This window comes from Piliocolobus tephrosceles, chromosome 2 (genome assembly GCF_002776525.5).
Source record: "Piliocolobus tephrosceles isolate RC106 chromosome 2, ASM277652v3, whole genome shotgun sequence".
NCBI lineage: Eukaryota > Metazoa > Chordata > Mammalia > Primates > Cercopithecidae > Piliocolobus > Piliocolobus tephrosceles.
The window spans coordinates 29,884,559-29,903,352 of record NC_045435.1 but is presented as its reverse complement, the minus strand read 5'-3'; the positions used below and the strand labels follow the sequence as shown (position 1 = coordinate 29,903,352).

Here is an 18,794-nt window from a genome sequence, read left to right as displayed (position 1 = left end):
GGTTTATGGTTTTTAAGCAGTCGTAGAAAATGGGAAGAGCAGACAACAAATTAAGAAAGATTGCTGGGCAGCAGAGAGAGCCCAGTTGATTTTATTTAGGTCAGTGCAAAAATAATGACAGTTTTTACCATTACTTTTAATAGAAATCATCAATTTATGGTGACATAAATCTACTGTTTTTTTTAATTATACCACAATTCTCTGTTTTTAAAAAGTTACATATGCAAATAAATTAAATACACACTTTATGCTGGGAAATCTATTCCTGTGCATGCTTTTGGTTTACTGAGTGATCTAATAAATTGCTTGGTAATAATTTATACTTAAATCATTTGAACTTTGTACATCACAAAACCAGTTTACCATAAAATTATACAATTGGTTACAGAAAGGCTTAAGCCAAAAATTTACATCAGTTGAAAGCTATAGATATTGGAGTATTTACTTCTTTGCCATGAAATAGAGCATTGTCCCCCTTAATCTGTCATCTGAATTATTTAATAATTTTAAATCTAGAAGCAGATCCAGCATCAAACTTAAAGTTAGGTATTCATGTTGCTTGCTTCTCAGTTTGATTTATCCCAGGTATGGAGTTTGGGACTAAATTGATCCCCTGGGTCCCGTGATGACTGCTGAGATTTCCTTCACCAAAAATCAGATTAAAGCTGTGTTTCTGCAGAGGTATGGGTGCACTACAGCATTTAGAAGCACATTCTGTACTATTTTCTTTCCCTCTTCCAAATGTTATCCCAGTTATTTGGGTGGGGCTTCTGTCTTGGTTTCCAGTCTAGGATAACTTAAACATGGTGGCCAGGTGCAGTGGCTCACTCCTGTAATCCTAGTACTTTTGGAGGCCAAGGCAGGTGGATGACTTGAGCTCAGAAGTTTGAGATCAGCCTAGGCAACATAGTCAAACCCCGTCTCTACCAAAAATACAAAAAATTAGCTAGGTGTGGTGGTGCATGCCTGTGGTCCCAGCTACTCGGGAGGGTGAGTGAGGCAGGAGGAGGACTGCTTGAGCCTGGGAGGCAGAGGTTGCAGTGAGCTGAGATCACGCCACTGCACTCTAGCCTGGGTGAGTGAGATCCTGTCTCAACTACAAAACAAACAAACAAACAAACAAACAAACAAACAAAAAAAAACCCACAGTTATATTGTTTTGGTACAGATTTCTTCAGCAAATTTAATTTTTCCAGAAAAGTTTCAGAAATACTGCTTTCTACGGGCAACCATGAAAAAAGTAAATCTTCAATGGTTTGAATTTATAGTAAGTGCTAGCAATAGAAAAAAATATTTAATTCACCATTACTACTCTAGATAATGTATTACAGTGTTAAACACATGAACCCTTTATCTATAAAGATAATAAAAACATAAGCACATATAATAACTCTGAGGGAAAATCATGGGACACGTCTCAAACTTACGGAAAAAGGGCATCAAGGACTCTCTGGCCAGTCAACAGAGGATGATTGGCTGGCAGCTTCTCAGTGACAGGTCGAACTTGACGTACAGGCCATACTTGCACCATGGTGAACTTTTCCTTTACACCTTCAAATTCAAGCTCCAAGACAACATCCTATAAAAATACAGTAGGATTTTAGTATGGTCAAATTTGTGAACATTTCTTCCTTTAAAATCAAAGTAACCCGATTCTCCCTGGGGTTAGGAAGGTGATACATGTAAGCAAAAAGGTAATGAGTAATATAACATTTGTGAACATTGAGATGTTTTCAAACATTCACAAACAGCGCCAATGTCCATAGCCCTACAGAAATCTCTAATTTTGTTGAAATATGAATTTGAATTATCTGCTTTAGGGGGGTTGCTCCATTGGGACTGAGTCTCCAAGCTAGTGTGCAAGTCTAGTTGATTGCCCCAAATCCCTATCTTAACTCTTGTTCTCTATATCTGATAGAGCACAGTCTTACTCTTATGAAATGATGAAAAAATTACTATTTCTTATCACATTTTATTGGGAGAAAATTATATGCTATGACAGTCTTTTCAAAAAGTTATCTTCATACCCATAAAGATTACGAGCCTAATGTATTTGGTATTATATGACTGTAAATAACATTAAAGGTCTAAGTTTTAATCCAGGGCCAGGCATGGATTACAGCTTACGCCTGTGATCCCAGCACTTTTGGGAGGCCAAGGCAGGAGGATCACTTGAGTATAGAAGTTCAAGACCAGCCTGGGCAACAGACTGAGATCCTGTCTCTAAAAATTTTTTTAACTTAGGCTGGGCGCGGTGGCTCACGCCTGTAATCTCAGCAATTTGGGAGGCTGAGGTGGGTAGATCACGAGGTCAGGAGATCAAGACCATCCTGGCCAACATGGTGAAACCCTATCTCTACTAAAAAAACAAAAATTAGCCGAGTGTGGTGGCAGGCGCCTGTAATCCCAGCTACTTGGAAAGTTGAGGTAGGAGAATCACTTGAACCCAGGAGGCGGAGGATGCAGTGAGCAGATATCACCCCATTGAACTCCAGCCTGGTGACAGAGTGACAGAGCAAGAGTCCATCTCAAAAAAAAAAAAAAAAAAATTAACTGGGCATGGTGGCATGTGCCTGTGGTCCCAGAAACTTGGGAGGCTGAGGTGATAGAATTGCTTGAGCCCAGCAGGTTGAGGCTGCAGTGAGCTATGATTGTACCACTGCACTCCAGTCTGGGCAACACAGCAAGACACTGTCTCAAAAAAAAAAAAAGAAAAAGAAAAAAAGATAATTCAAATAATCCATTATATACTAATAATAATTATTATTATTTTTTGAGATGGAGTCTCGCTCTGTTGCCCAGGTTGGAGTGCAATGGTGCAATCTCAGCTCACTACAACCTCCGCCTCCCAGGTTCAAGCGATTTTCCTGCCTCAGCCTCCTGAGTAGCTGGGATTACAGGTGCCCGCCACCACGCCTGGCTAATTTTTATATTTTTAGTAGAGACGGGGTTTCACCATGTTGGTCAGGCTGGTCTCAATCTCCTGACTTTGTGATCTGCCCACCTCACCCTCTCAAAGTGCTGGGATTACAGGTGTGAGACTACGCGCCCAGTCCCATTACATAATTATTATGTGAATATTGATACACCATTAAAATCAAAGTCTATTCTATGCCTAAACAATTAGGGCTTTAAATAAATGTAGCATCAGTTAAGATGGTAGAAAACTGTCACATTTCTTTAAAAAGAAATACTATGTTCTGCTTTTTTATCCCTGAATCCAAGTTAAAAACAAACAAAAAACTTTCAAAAATTATAGGAGTTACTCAAAACTTATATATTAAACATCAATTGTTTAATAACTTAGGGCACTAAAACTGGGCAGCTGTCATATAAAAATACAGCCACTCTGCAGGATAAAGTTCAAATGATACTTACAGAGGTATCGTAATTCCCAGGTGGAGCAATATAAGTTACAGTTCCTCTGTTTCGTGGGGGTAACATGATTTTGTGTTTGATAAGCGAGTTCTCATTGACAATTCCATAAATGTCTCCGCCAGTGATATGACTACCAACCTAGAGAATAAGTGTATTTGCTGTTTAATTTTCAAATAAATGTCAAGTAGACTTGCCCCTGCTGCTATAATTTAAATCACTTACCTGACTTATCAATAAAACATTAGTTCTAAAATCCCACAAAGTAGAGTAAAGAAAAAATTTAAACTATGCTTCTGTAGTCTATTTTTATTTGGACTAACAGTACAATGTAGTTTACTAAACATTCATTTTATATTCTTTCAATAACTTCAGAAATTCTTGGTTACACAGACATACCCGTAGGTTTTTGCAAGGTGTAAAGTCCCATTTGATATCTCTGCTAAGAGCAGACACGTTTACTCCTCTGGGGATGTAGATGCTTTGGGTCTGACTGCTGATATCCGACAAAGGTCTTTGAATACCATCAAAAATGGCTCCCATAATGCCAGGACCGAGCTCTACAGAGAGGGGTTTACCAGTGCGAAGTACAGGATCTCCAACAGAAACACCAGCTAAAAACAGCAGCTAAGGAAAACCAACTATGAAGGTTTAAAGACACTATTAACAGGAAATACCACAGTTTAACAAGGAAATGCCACTCAAGAAGTGAAAACAGAAGTTCCCAAACTTTCTCAGTTCACAGGATTTGTAGTGTTTTCAGTAATTTTTTTCAGTGTCCCAGGACAAAAGATATATCTAACACTTGCATTTATTAAATAGTTATGTCTAAATAACCTAATATGCATATACATCCTAACAACTGAGTAGCAATTTGAGAAAAATATATGCATAAGTTGAAAAAAAAATATTAATTTCAGTTCTAAATATCCATAATTCTTATGAATGTATATGCCCTTGGGGAACTATATAATTTTCCAATCTTGGAATCAGATTGGAAACCTGTTCCATTTTGATTTTCACATTATACTTGCTTTTGTAGCTTAGCAACTGCCAAAAACTCAGCTTTGCAAAGATATGACGTCACTGACAAAAATACAGTACAGCAACATAATGAAACTGTTTATTATCTCAAGCTACTAGTTCATGTGGTGTCTGACAATATGTCTAACATTCCTGTGTTTGCCTCAAAAATTTTAAATATCCTGGCACCACATGAGTTTGCTGCAGCTTCTCAGAATGCCTCTGCAAAGTTTGGAAACCACAGGGCTAAAAATAGAAGCAAAACTCTCTCGTTAATACATTGTTTCACATACACTGCTGAGGAATCAGTCCCCTGATAAGGGTATTAGTACTGGGACAAAACCTAAAATCTTAAAAATAAAGTTGTTTTGAAAACATACAAATAAGAATAAAACATATAAATAAGCATAATGAGTCCACTGTATTCTCACACATTTGTTGACAGGAGTAAAATCAGTACAACTTTTCCTGAGAGCAATTTAGCAATATTTATCAAAATTCAAAATGGGTAAGTCTTGACCTAGGAATCCAACTTCTGTGAATTCTTACTATACTTACACTGTAGCACTGTTTATAACAACCAAAGACTAGAAACCAAAACTTCTATCATTAAGATATTGTTAAGTAAATAATGGTACATTTATATGATGGATTTATTATATGGCTGTAAAAAAAAAGAACCAGAGTTATCATGAATTCCTCTAGAAATATCTCTAAATTGTATTTTCATTTCCAATTTTGATTATGAATATCTTCTGAACAACAACAAAGTTGAAAGAATTTTACAGTGGATTTCCAATCTCTCTACCAGTTAGATTCTACCTTTAACATTTTACTGTATTTATCACTTATCTATTTATCTTCTAGAATACATATACTTTTAAGTGAAAAAAAGCAAGGTATATAACAGTACATATAATATGCTATCTTGGGAGGCCGAGGTGGGTGGATCATGAGGTCAGGAGTTCAAGACCAGCCTGGCCAAGATGGTGAAACCCCGTCTCTACTAAAAATACAAAAAATTAGCTGGGTGTGGTGGCACACGCCTGTAATCCCAGCTACTCGGGAGGCTGAGGCAGAGAATAGGTTAAACCTGGGAGGCGGAGGTTGCAGTAAGCCGAGATCGTGCCACTGCACTCCAGCCTGGGCGACAGAGCGAGACTCCATCTCAAAAAAACAAACAAACAAAAAACAAATACATATAGAGAAAGAAAAAGGAAAGAAAAATACAAATATTTGTATTTGCTCATGTCTGTAATTACTAAACTAGAAGGATATAAATAAAGGGAGCTATAAATGTGGTTGCATGTGTACATGGAAGTGTGTACGTGTTTTGATAAATGGCTAGATACAAGACAACAAAGGCAAGGAGGGTTGTCACTGTTTATGTTTTCCTTTATTTTAAATCTTCAAGCCATGTAAAAGATTAAACAAAAGATAAAAGTAACAATAGAAAAAATATTTCTGATTAGTCACGATTTCATAGCGACAAAAACTTCTATTTTTATTTAAATTTTTTAGATGATTTTGTTTTAAATTGGCACCTAGTACTATAGAGAGACTAGTTATCTGCATGCATGTGTTTTAGAATGGCAAAAACATCATACCAAATAAATCTTGATTAAATACTCAAATAATTAATGCTGATTTTGAGAATCAAAGTAAAACACATATAGAAGCACTACAAAAGTGGTTCTTCTTCACTAGGCTTAACCCTTTATGCTTAATTTTCATAGAAAATTGAAAATAAATACTATGTTTAAAAGCCAAAATTATGACAACCAAATAGTAAAGCTTTCCTAGTAATAAAACTGAAATGTAATACGGCACTCAGTGCTATTATGATGACCAATTTATTTGTGGACTTACTGTTTTAAACCGAAATCATAACTGGAGAATTTTAACCTCACAAATCAATAGTTATTCTGTTTACGCTTTCTTCTACAGTATGTGTCCCACTGAAGAAAAAAGTTCAGTTGATCCCCCTGAAGTTCATGAATTACTGAAGCAGTAAGAGCAATGAAAGTTCAGAAGATACTAATTTCTTAAGAGTATTAATTCATAGTACCTTTCTCTCTTTCTTTAATGTACTCCTGTGTAATTCAGGTCTCTTCACAACACCAGCATTTCATGCTTCTAATATCATTAGTTGTTGCTGCTTTGCTGCTTCTACCTTTGGCTTAAACCCTTAATTTTTTTTTCTTTTCTGAGACAGAGTCTCACTCTGTCACCCAGGCTGGAGTGCAGTGGTGCAATCTTGGCTCACTGCAACCTCCCTCCTCCAGGGTTAAAGCGATTCCCCTGCCTCAGTCTCCCGAGTGGCTGGAATTACAGGCGCCTGCCACTACGCCCAGCTAATTTTCGTATTTTTATTAGAGACGGAGTTTTACCATGTTGGCCAAGCTGGTCTCAAATTCCTGACCTCAGGTGATCCGTCTGCCTCAGCCTCCCAAAGTGCTGGGATTACAGGTGTGAGGCACTGTGCCTGGCCTAAATCCTTAAATTTTGAAATATAGAAAGTGGTAGGAAATTGAGCCAAAAAGGATACAAGTTTCTTCATACACCTGAATAGTAGCCATGTCACCCTCCAATCGAATAATCTCTCCAACCAACTCGCTGTGGCCCACTCTCACCAGCTCATACATGGCTGCACCCGCCATGTCACAGGCTGTAACCACTGAAGAGAACAAAAGACTATTTTGATGACTTAAGACTCTAGTGTTCTGTGAATAGTCACAAATGATTAAAACACCCAATAAACCCAGTATCGTGCCTCTCTCATATATTCATAAGAAGGATAAAAACCTACTATTGAACATACTGGTAGTTTCACACAGATATATTTTTAGTGTATAATATAAACAGATAAGCCAAAGATTATTTATTTACATAATATACATGAAAACTTTTCAAACATTTCAAGTTCTGCATGGCAAACTTACCTGGTAGGATTCAGGTACATTCTGAGAGTTGCTATGATATGTGGAGTGAAGGCTTTGGAACAATAAAAAAACTTTTAAAAGTAGAAATTGGAATAAGTGGTTTGGCTAGTAGTATGGTGGGATGCCAAACAATTATCACTTTGCTGTGCTGTTACCATTTCCTTTGACAGACAGACCTAAAGGAACATCTTTACTTTCTAATAACTTAGAGCAGTGGTTCTTAAAACTATTCTGGGACATGGACTCTTTTGAAAAACTAATAATAGCTCTACTAGAAAAACTCACACGCACATCTACAAAATTTTTTTCATAGGCCATAAGGATATTTACAATCAGTCACCACCATTGGGTAAGAAATTGTTAATGGAATTCCATTTACTGAACTTACTATTTTGGACCATGTTGTCTAGTAAGCAAAAACTACTTTTCTAGCAGGGAGGAAAGGCTGCCATATTTTTAGACACGTGTAAACCAATTTTTAATATTTAGCCTTCTGATACAACTGATTAGAACTATGTAATAGGTAATACTTCAGTGGAAACTATTAAAGCTTTATGAGTTAATTAACCTGTGTTAAAACAATGAAGACTTATTCATTCTGTAAATATTTATCTCTATACTGATTACTTAAGAATTAAGATGCACTGAAATACCAGAGATAATGAAATTTAAAAATCATATTTCATAAGCCAAAAAAGGATGCCATTGTTCTATTACCTTATTAAGTATTTAAGAATTAAAAATTGCAGGAGGCAAGGGGAGGGAGAGCATTAGGACAAATACCTAATGCATGTGGGGCTTAAAACCTAGATAACAGATTGATAGGTGCAGCAAGCCACCATGGCACATGTATACCTATGTAACAAACCTACACTTTCTGCACATGTATCCCAGAACTTAAAGTAAAATCTAAAAAAATTAAAAAAAAAAAAAAATTGTTTCCAGGAGCAGTTTACTACACAATTTCACAGCATATTTTTTCCTAAACTCTTTGATGTTCTTTTGCTTTTTCTCTAAAAGTTGTTCAGTTTAGCCTGTCCTTCCTAAAGACCCTTACGATCATTGAGAGGACAATTATTTCTCTGCATAGCAAAAGATACTGATAACCTTTTAATGACTTGCCAATGAAATCAAGCTCAAACACCAAGTTCTTGGGGGAGAAAAAAGGGGCACAGAGACTGAGTTTTCATTTGCATAAACATCAAAAAACTGTCATCACCACTACTGTAACTGGAACAAGTAAAAGACTACATAGCATGAGGTTTGAAGGATAAGACATCACTAAGCAGGCTTTACTTAGAGAAACTGTGACTGTGAATCACATTTTGTAGAGGGAGTATTCAATAACCAAACAAATACTGGTGCAAGATTTATTATTTAAAAAGCAGCACTCCACGTTTTGGCAGAATGGACATAAAGTTTGGGTACTAAAACTTCTTTCCCACAGGTAGTTAATAAGACACTTAACCATTCAGAAAGTTTCATAAATGCAAAAGGCAAAAGCTAATATTACTGAGAAATGCTCTGAGCATTTGAATTATTAAAGTTCAAAGCAAATTAACATTTACTGAATGCCTGCTATATGCAAGATATTACATATTAAAAGCAATATACTTCATAGTTTTTTTACCTCAAATTTAACAAAAAATTAAGACATATAAAACTGAACACTGGTTGAACATTTACATAATTATAAACAGGATATCACAAAGCAGCACCTCAATAATTATCAAATTTAGATAATCAATGCTAGATGAGCCCTTATGATACAGATTCTACTTAAGTCTTACAGTCACTATGAGATCTCCTAATAACAAACGGAATTTATGCAGGTAAACAAAAAGTTGTAGATTTCTATGTAAAATATTTTGAAAAGACATTAATCAAAGTTAGATATCCTTATTTTGAGATTATGATGTATTACTTACCAGGTCCTGAGACCCCATGCACATAACCAAATGTGCTTTCTTTATCTTCATCGAGTATTTTGGGTAGCTTGGAAAAATCCATGTTAGTTTACCTATGGTAAATAAATAAATAAATAAGTTATTATTATAAACCCTAAAGCAAAAGAACCAAAATACAGGTAGTCCACTAAGATGAGACCACTCTCATCTTTGGTGTATTCTTGAGTTATTATACTTCTCCAAAGTAGAATATAAAAATTCCCTTTTTCTTAATTTAAAACAATTTTTAAGAGGCTGTCACCCAGGCTGGAGTGTGGTGGTACAGTCATATCTCACTGTAGCCTCAGACTCCTGGACTCTAGCGATCCTCCTGCCTCAGCCTCCCAAGTAGCTATGACTACAGGTGCGTGCCACTACAGGACACACCACTACAGGTGTGTCGCAGCTAGTATTTGTTTGTTTTGTTTTTTGTTTTTGTTTTTGAGACAGAGTCTAACTCCACCACCCAGGGTGGAGTGTGGTGGAAGGATCTCTGCTCACTGCAACCTCTGCCTCCCGAGTTTAAGCAATTTCTGTGCCTCAGCCTCCAGGGTAGCTGGAATTACAGGTGCACGTGACCATGTCCGGCTAATTTTTGTATTTTTAGTAGAGACAGGGTTTTGCCATGTTGGCCAGGCTGGTCTCAAACTCCAGACCTCAAGTGATCTACCCACCTCAGCCTCCCAAAGTTCTGGGACTATGGACCTGAGCCACTGAACCCAGCCAAAATTCCCAAAATGTAGTTAAAACTACCCTATTCCTGGATGCTCGATGGTTATATCACAACTGAATTATATCTCTATGTGAGGTATTTCATAGGAAATATCAATAAGTATAACAACAAACGTGAAGTTTTTCCAAAGATTTATCCACCCCTACAACAAGCCCATCCTCAATGACCTCTCTGACTTATCCAACTACTCTTCCACTTAATCATGCTGCAGATACATTCTGAACTCTTTGTCAGTTCTCAAAAACACAAGCACATTCTACCTCAGGGCCTTTGAACAGGTTGTTCCATCTGCTTAGAATGTTCTTCTCCAAGGTATCCACTCCTATACCTCCTTCAGGTCTTTTTTCTAACATGGTCTGGCTCCATCAACTAGGCAGGAGTGTAATGGTGTGATCATGGCTCACAGCCAACTCAACGTCCTAGGTTCAAGAGATCCTCCCACCTCATCCTCCCTAGTACCTGGGACCACAGGTGTGTGCTATCACATCTGGCTAATTTTATTTTATTTTCTGTGAAGACAGGGTCTCAGTATGTTGCCTAGGCCGGTCTTAACCTCCTGGGCCCAAGTGATTCTCTGGCCTTGGCCTCCTGAAGTGTTGGGATTACAGGGGCGAGTCACCATGTTCAGTACCCCTTAAGATCTTTACTCAAACATCACCTTCTCCATGAGGCTTCTCTGTCCATTTATTTAAAACTGCAACATCCTCCCTCCTTCCCTACTTTATTTTATACCACAGCATTTTTCACAATGTAACAAATGATATATTTTACATTTTAAAAGTATTTATTTATTACCTATCTTTAAATTTTAACTAGGAATGTTTTTCCTTCTTTCTTTTAGTGGAACACACAGAATAAAGAAATTCATTTCAACCTCTTACTTTATAGATATACAATCTAAAAAACATGAACTATCCAAGTTCACATTGAAAACTGATAACAGATTCCAAAGGAGAAAGTCTATTTGTGACTGCTGGTCTACCTTAATAACTATTACCAATTGAATGAGGGAGATGAAATACATGTACACTTGAAAAGCTAAATAATGTCCAAAAATAACCACAAAGAGTCATAGATCAGTAAGTGATAAAGTATCAAATAATATACCCTTATTTACTAAAAGTTCAAAGATTAGAATATTTAGAGAAGACATCTTGAAGGTCAGGTAGAATTTGCACACAGTAGAAAAAGAAAGGTAGCAAAGACACTGCGGAGGGTAGAGGGGGTGCCAATAACAAAAAAATGGAGAAAAACATTCAGGAATAGTGAACAGACCAGCCTGACTGGTATAAAAGCCTTATATTAAAGCAGCAGTGGGAAACAAGGATGTAAGGGTAAAGACTAATTTGTGGATCTTGAACTGACTGCCAAAATAACAAGTGGACTTTATCCTACAAACACAAGGAAATCAGTGAAGATTGAGGGAGAACTATTATGAGAAGAATGGTATTCAATTCCTTTAACAGAATTAAAGTAGGGTAGGCAGGATAAGTTGAAGCAGCTCAGGAAATAGGTAAGGCTTGAATGTCAATGGAATTCCATTTATTATATGTTTACAGAGCTTTTGAAGCTTTAAATAGCTGTATAGTATAACAAAATGACTTAAATGCTTAACTGAGGGGCAAACACCACCTTGGGAACAGAGGAGAAACTGATTCCAACTTGAAGACATGTAGACCAATGTGGATGAAGTATAGTGAACAAGTAGCTGTAAAGTAAGTTTTTGTTTCTTTTTTTTTGAGACAAGTTCTCACTGTCACGCAGGCTGGAGTGCAGTGGCGGGATCACGGCTCACTGCAGCCTTGACCTCCTGGGCTCAAGTGATCACCTCAGCTGCCCCTGTCCCCACCCCACCCAGTAGCTGGCAAGACAAGCACATGCCACCGCACCCAGCTAATTTTTACATTTATTGTAGAGACAGGGTTTCACCATGTTGCCCAGATTGGCCTCAAACTCCTGGGCTCAAGTGATCTGCTTGCCTCGGCCTCCCAAAGTGCTGGGATTACAGACATGAGCCACTGCTCCTGGCAGAAATTTATTAGGTTTTTTGGCTTCCTGAAGACACAGTAGAAGAAGTCATCAACAGCAGGCATGGGACTGTAAAACATTGGAATCTAAAGAGACAGAACAAGACTTTCTAGAAACTATGAGATAATATGGGGGAAAACAGAAAGAAAATTTAAAGACAAACATATTTAATTGGACAACAGGTTGGGAGGAGTCTTCAAAGAAGTAGTGAACAAGTGAATGAGGTGAAATTTCAATCTTCAGAAAATCAAAGATTTTCAAAATCAGAGAAGAAACTGACAATCATACACAGTCTAAGTTCCTCCCCAAATATGGGTATTTCCTCTATAGCATTCATGATACATGGTCATCTGCCTATTAAAGTGGAAACAGCATGAGATCATGGGTCAGCAGACTTGGGATCACATTCTGGTCCTACCAATAATATGCTGCAGAACATCTTGGACAAATCAAAATCTCTTAATATCTGCATTTGAAAACCAGTAATAATGCTACCACCTACCCCAGACTTGTGATTGCCTTACAAATTTGCTTAAATGTTCCTTGTGTCTGGGTGAGGTGGCTCATGCCTATAATTCTAGCACTTTGGGGGGCTGAGGTGGGCGAATCACCTGAGGTCAGAAGTTCGAGATTGGCCTAGCCAACACGGCAAAACCCTGTCTCTACTAAGAATACAAAAATTAGCCGGGCGTGGTGGTGGGCGCCTGTAATTCCAGCTACTCAGGAGGCTGAGGCAGGAGAATTGTTTGAACCTGGGAGGTGGCGGGTGCAGTGAGCCAAGATTGCACCACTGCATTCCAGCCTGGGCAACAAAAACAAAACTCCGTCTCAAAAAAAAAAAAGTTCCTTGTGAAATGTAATATGCTTACAAAAATGTCATCAGTAACACTATTTGAATATAGGTCCTGAATTTGGAAAAAGCCATTCTGTTTTTAGAAATACTATCTCATATCCAAACTAAATCTACTTCCCTTCTATCCTCTGGCCCTATTTTTTCCAACTACTATAGCCACACAAAGTACGTTTCCTCTCCCAGCAAATTCTCTTTAGTGCTTTCCACTGTCCCTCAAAGCATAATCTTTTCAGATCCCTCACTCCTGAAACTACCCTTTTCTAGAAGTATTTCACAAGGTCAATATTTAACTAGTACAAATAAAACAACATTCTAGATGCTGTATGAGTGAGTACTGAAGAGTACTACTTCATCTATTCTGAATGCTTTTTTTTTTTTTTTTTTTTTTGAGACAGGGTCTCACTGTCACTCTGTCACCCAGGCTGGAGCACAGTGGTGCAATCTCGGTTCACTGCAACCTCCACCTCCGAGGTTCAAGCAATTCTTGTGCCTCAGCCTCCTGAGTAGCTGGGACTACAGTGTGCGCCAGTATGCCCAGCTAATTTTTGTATTTTTAGTAGAGACAGGGCTTCACCATGTTGGCCAGACTGGTCTCGAACTCCTGACCTCAAGTGATCTGCCCACCTGTAATTCCAAAGTGCTGGGATTACAGGCATGAGCCACTGTGCCTGGCCCTGAATGCTTTTTTTTTTTTTTTTTTTTTTTGAGACGGAGTCTCACTTTGTTGCTCAGGCTGGAGTGTGGAGTGCAGTGGCACAATCTCGGCTCACGGCAAGCTCTGCCTCCCGGGTTCATGCCATTCTCCTGTCTCAGCCTCCCGAGTAGCTGGGACTACAGACGCCTGCCACCATGCCCGGCTAATTTTTTGTATTTTTTAGTAGAGACAGGGTTTCACCATATTAGCCAGGATGGTCTTGATCTCATGACCTCGTGATCCGCCTACCTCGGCCTCCCAAAGTGTTGGGATTACAGGTGTGAGCCACCACGCCTGGCAAATGCTTCTTTTTATTGAGAGACAAATGCCATGGTTTGAAGACTTTGAATTTATAAGTTGTGTCCTTAGGCAAATCAAATTCTTTCATCCTTTTGAGCCTCAGTTTCATCTGTAAAATCTAATAGGGTTTTTGTGAGGCATCTAACAGTATCCCTAACAGAAAAGTAATACTGATGACTACTAATTTTATTCTGTTAATACAAGCTAAGATAGCCTTTTTTCTAAAGTGTCCAGTGATTCTTATCTTGCTACCAAATCTAGTAGTTCTTATCTTGAACCAAATCTAGTCACTCAGCTAGTTTTTTTTTGATTTCAGAGAATATACAAGAGCATACCAAGAAATTTCCCTGCTTACGGTAGACTGCTATAGCATCCTGTTTCTTGTTCACATTCTGGGATGGGGTACATAGTTCTTATCTTGAACCAAATCTAGTCACTTAACTAGTTTTTTTTCCCTAGTTATCAGGTGTATTTTATCATAACTTTATTTTTCTAAGACCAATTGTATTTTTTTTAAGCATTGATGATGTGCCACCTGCTATATTATAGATAGAAAATATAATGACGTAAGACACAATCTTTCCCCCAAGGATCTTCTGGCATAGTGGGATGAAAAGACAAACAGGTAGTTATCATAAGGTGATATATGTGCTCTCTTAGGAGTACTATAGGCTGGAGATTTAGAAAAGCATAAAGCAATGGCATCTAACCTAGACTTGGGCAAGATGAAAGTGACTTAACAGGAGGTTAAGCTGAGACTTGGAGGGATGAACAAAGAGGCATCAAAGTATCTAATAAAGCTTCCCTACAGATGGTTGAAACCTGTGGTTCAGGAAGGTATTCTAAAGTTTATGAGGGAATAATGATGTCTGTTCTGGGTTTTTAAAACGAGTATTTACATACTTTCCCTTTAAGACTAAACAGTGCATGCCTCCAAATGTATGAGCAATGATTAGCGGAAACCAAATGGGTTTGTTCATGACTCAGCTGTCTTGTGGGTTTAGCAGTCAGCTGGAAAATCCTAGCCAACATAAGAATTTTAATGATTCTATACTTTTTAAGTCTTTAATTTTTAGGCACATATTATTTAATTTATGCCAAAGACAACAGACATTAGGAAGTGACATCATACTAACAAGAGAACCTAGAGTCCTAGTGATAATTCTATAAATTTACATAAAGATAATTGTCATCAGATCCATAAATTTGCATTAATTTGGTGAATATTCTTGTATTAGCAAACCAAGATGACTGTCCTTTTTAAAAAGCCAATATTGGCCAGGCGCAGTGGCTCACATCTGTAATCCCAGCACTTTGGGGGGCCAAGGCGGGTGGATCACAAGGTCAGGAGTTTGAGATCAGCCTGACCAACATGGTGAAACCCCGTCTCTACTAAAAATACAAAAAAATTAGCCAAGTATGGTGGCGCGTGCCTGTAATCCCAATTACTCAGGAGGCTGAGGCAGGAGAATTGCTTGAACCCAGGAGGCAGAGGTTGCAGTAAGCCAAGATCACGCCACTGCACTCCAGCCTGGGTGACAGGGTTAAGACTTCATCTAAAAAAAAAAAAAAAAAAAGCCAATATTAAGTGAAGAAAAAAATGATGATGATTCTGAGTGATTTAATTTTCTCTACTCCATTGTGTTTATACAGAGAAGTGGTTGTAAATACATCCTGAAATCTGCTCTTATCACATCTTTCATAATAATTATGAAAACACATTTTAAAGTGTAAAATTCCAAGCATTTTTGTCCATTTTGATGTTTTAAAATATTTACATTTTAATTTGCTACAGCAACATGGATCTTTTATATTTCCTGTGCTCCTGCCTAGAATGTTCTTTTCTCCAGGATTCATTTATTAACATCAATCATGTCTCTGCTCAAATACCCCAGTCCAAAAAGCACTCCCATAGTGATTACTGAATAACTAACAGCTGTCAGCCCTTCAAGGTCAGCCTCAGATGCTGACAGCTGCCTTGCCTGCATTCACACCACTTGCAGGGCAATGTGCACCTGCTGAATGGACACAATGAGGTACAAAGGCCCAGCCATCTCAGCCTGATGCAGGATACTCTCACAAGCAACACTCACTCCAGATCTCTCCCACTGGGTAACTGAGGCTCTGTGGGACTTGCACTGCATTCCAACTTCTTCTTCTGCCCAACTCTGCTTCCACCCCCTTCCTTTCAAATGTATTGATTCAAGTAAACATCGACGTGAATAACCACTCTATCTACTCCATCCCAGAATGTGAACCAGACACAGGATGCTATAGCACTCTACGGTAAGCAGGGAAATTTCTTGGCATGCTCTTGTATATTATCTGAAATCCAAACAAGTTTTATACTCCACTTCATCTCATACAATAAAATCTATAAGACAAATATGTACCTCGTAAATATATACACTTACATATCCATAAAAATAAGAAACCGAAAAAACTGAAGAAAAAAAAGAAAGAAAAATATGCAAGTGTTTTCTCCCCGCAGTGAAATAAAAATTACTCATCAGGTAGACATACTATAGTGACCTGATGACTGAATAGGGCTAAACATAAAGTATTTTGGTAAGCACGGTCATACAACATACTAATTTGTTTATAACTCTTATTATCTGTGAATAGTTAAAAATACCCCCCTAAAACCTTCAGCTTCATCATTGAATGCTTATGCTTCTCAGTGAAAAATAGGCTTTTAAAAATATTAAAACAATCTCCTAGAACACCAACTTTCAATAAGCAAATTATACTGCAAGTTAGATTATGTTGAAAGTTAATTTTTTTTTTTGAGACCGAGTCTCCCTCTGTCGCCCCCAGGCTGGAGTGCAGTGGCGTGATCTGAGTTCACTGCAACCTCCGCCTCCCAGGTTCAAGCAATTCTCCTGCCTCAGCCTCCCGAGTAGATGGAATTACAGGCATGCGCCCCAACACCCAGTGAATTTTTTTTGTATTTTTAGTAGAGACGGGGTTTCACCTTATTGGACAGGCTGGTCTTCAACTGCTGACCTTGTGATCTGCCTGCCTCGGCCTCCCAAAGTGCTGGGATAACAGGTGTGAGTCACCATGCCCGGCCTGAAAGTTAATTTTATCCCAATCTCTATAAGGTCCAAACTATGATGTGATTTAATGCTACATAAAATAGCTTTACAGGCTATTTAATAACTCCTTCTTAAGACAATATACACCTACTGATTTTTTTTTTTTTTTTGGAAAGAGAGTCTCAGTCTGCTACCCAGGCTGGAGTGCAGTGGCACAATGTCGGCTCACTGCAATGTCCACCTTCTGGGTTCAAGCAATTCTTGTGTCTCAGCCTCCCAAGTAGCTGGGGTTATAGGCACGAGCCACTATGCCTGGCTAATTTTTTGCATTTTAATAGAGACCGGATTTCGCCAAATTGACCAGGCTAGTCTGGAACCCCTGACCTCAGGTAATCCGCCCGCCTTGGCCTCCCAAAGTGCCGGGATTACAGGCATAAGCCACCGTGCCCGGCCTATACAACTATTGTTGTTCTCCAACATTTAAAAAATAAAAGCATGAGGCCAGGCGCGATAGTTCATGCCTGTAATCTCAGCACTTCGGGAGGCCAAGGCAGGTAGGTTACTTGAGGTCAGGAGTTCAAGACCAGCCTGGCCAACATGGTAAAATCCTGTCTCTATCAAAAAATACAAAAATTAGCCAGGCGTGGTGACGCAAAACTGTAGTCTCAGCTACTTGGGAGGCTGGGGGAGGAGAACTGCTTGAACCTGGGAGGTGGAGGTTTCAGTGACCGGAGATTGCGCCACTGCACTCCAGCCTGGGTGACAGAGTAAGAGTCTCAAAAGTAAATAAATAAATAAATAAAAGCAGCAATATTTATTACATACTTTCATGAAAGCTGTGTGTTATGCACAGATGCACTCATAGAAAAATCAAATCAATGATTACATTAAAATGTTGCCTTTAGCTGTTATGACTTCAACCTTGTTTAAGGATAAAGTTAACGTAACTTACAACTAAGATTCTTTGGTTACAAATTATAGGAGTGCTCCTCTCCACCCCATTTGTGAAAGATTTAAACAAAAACAAAAACCCTGTGGTAGAAGAGGAAAAATCCAGAAAGGCAGCATAGGCAACCCGTCTGAGTTAATGAGTCATCAGTCTCTCTCCAACAAGCACTGCAGAACACTGCAGTGGCAAATAACACCAGAGGAAAAAATTTTTTTCTATAAGGTCCACTCCAAATTGCTGTTGGTTAATGCAACTGGTAATTTCATTATTTCAGAAATTATTCTTTTTACTACCAGAGTCTTGGATGATATGGCTGCTGGGGGCAAAGAAGAGGTGACACATAAAAGTTAAACACTAAGATTCCAAGGTAATATTTACTCACATACAAAATCCTGGGGCGCTTCATTGATAATGATGCATTATTTTGATGTAACACTTGTTACATTAGAGTGTAATGAAAAAATACATTCTATTTAATTGATTAAAGACGATCTCTGGAAATCATAGATTTTTAAAAATAGGTTCAGAAGAATCTAATGGATCATAACCACTTATTTTCACACACTGTTAATCTTTTTAGAGAAAGGTGTCTTAAATCTGTTTATTTTTTATTTATTTATTTATTTTTGAGCTCTGTCGCCCGGGCTGGAGTGCAGTGGCCAGATCTCAGCTCACTGCAAGCTCCGCCTCCTGGGTTCATGCCATTCTCCTGCCTCAGCCTCCCAATGTTTAATATTTTTATGTTTGGTCAGAAAGTTATAGAACAGGTAGAATTCCAGCAAATAACATTACCTTATCATATTTTTAGAGTATCGTACTAGTCATTTTGTGACACTCTCTATTCATCTCCTTCAATCCACTTACCTAGCAACCCTATTAGAATGGCTTATGTGGCAGATTTATTTCACTATGT

General features: G+C 38.2%; 1 protein-coding gene across 1 annotated transcript in view; it reads right to left on the bottom strand.

Annotated features, from left to right (window-relative positions):
- ATP6V1A (ATPase H+ transporting V1 subunit A) overlaps nucleotides 1-18,794 on the bottom strand; it is a 61,018-nt gene that overhangs the window by 19,069 nt on the left and 23,155 nt on the right. Inside the window, exons 2-6 of the mRNA XM_031935022.1 lie at nucleotides 9,269-9,360; nucleotides 6,947-7,075; nucleotides 3,775-3,989; nucleotides 3,379-3,516; nucleotides 1,428-1,579 (exon numbers count right to left, since the gene is read on the bottom strand). Coding sequence (XP_031790882.1) covers nucleotides 1,428-1,579; nucleotides 3,379-3,516; nucleotides 3,775-3,989; nucleotides 6,947-7,075; nucleotides 9,269-9,350 — 716 coding nt within the window. The 5' untranslated portion in view covers nucleotides 9,351-9,360. The remainder of the gene's footprint in view (nucleotides 1-1,427; nucleotides 1,580-3,378; nucleotides 3,517-3,774; nucleotides 3,990-6,946; nucleotides 7,076-9,268; nucleotides 9,361-18,794) is intronic.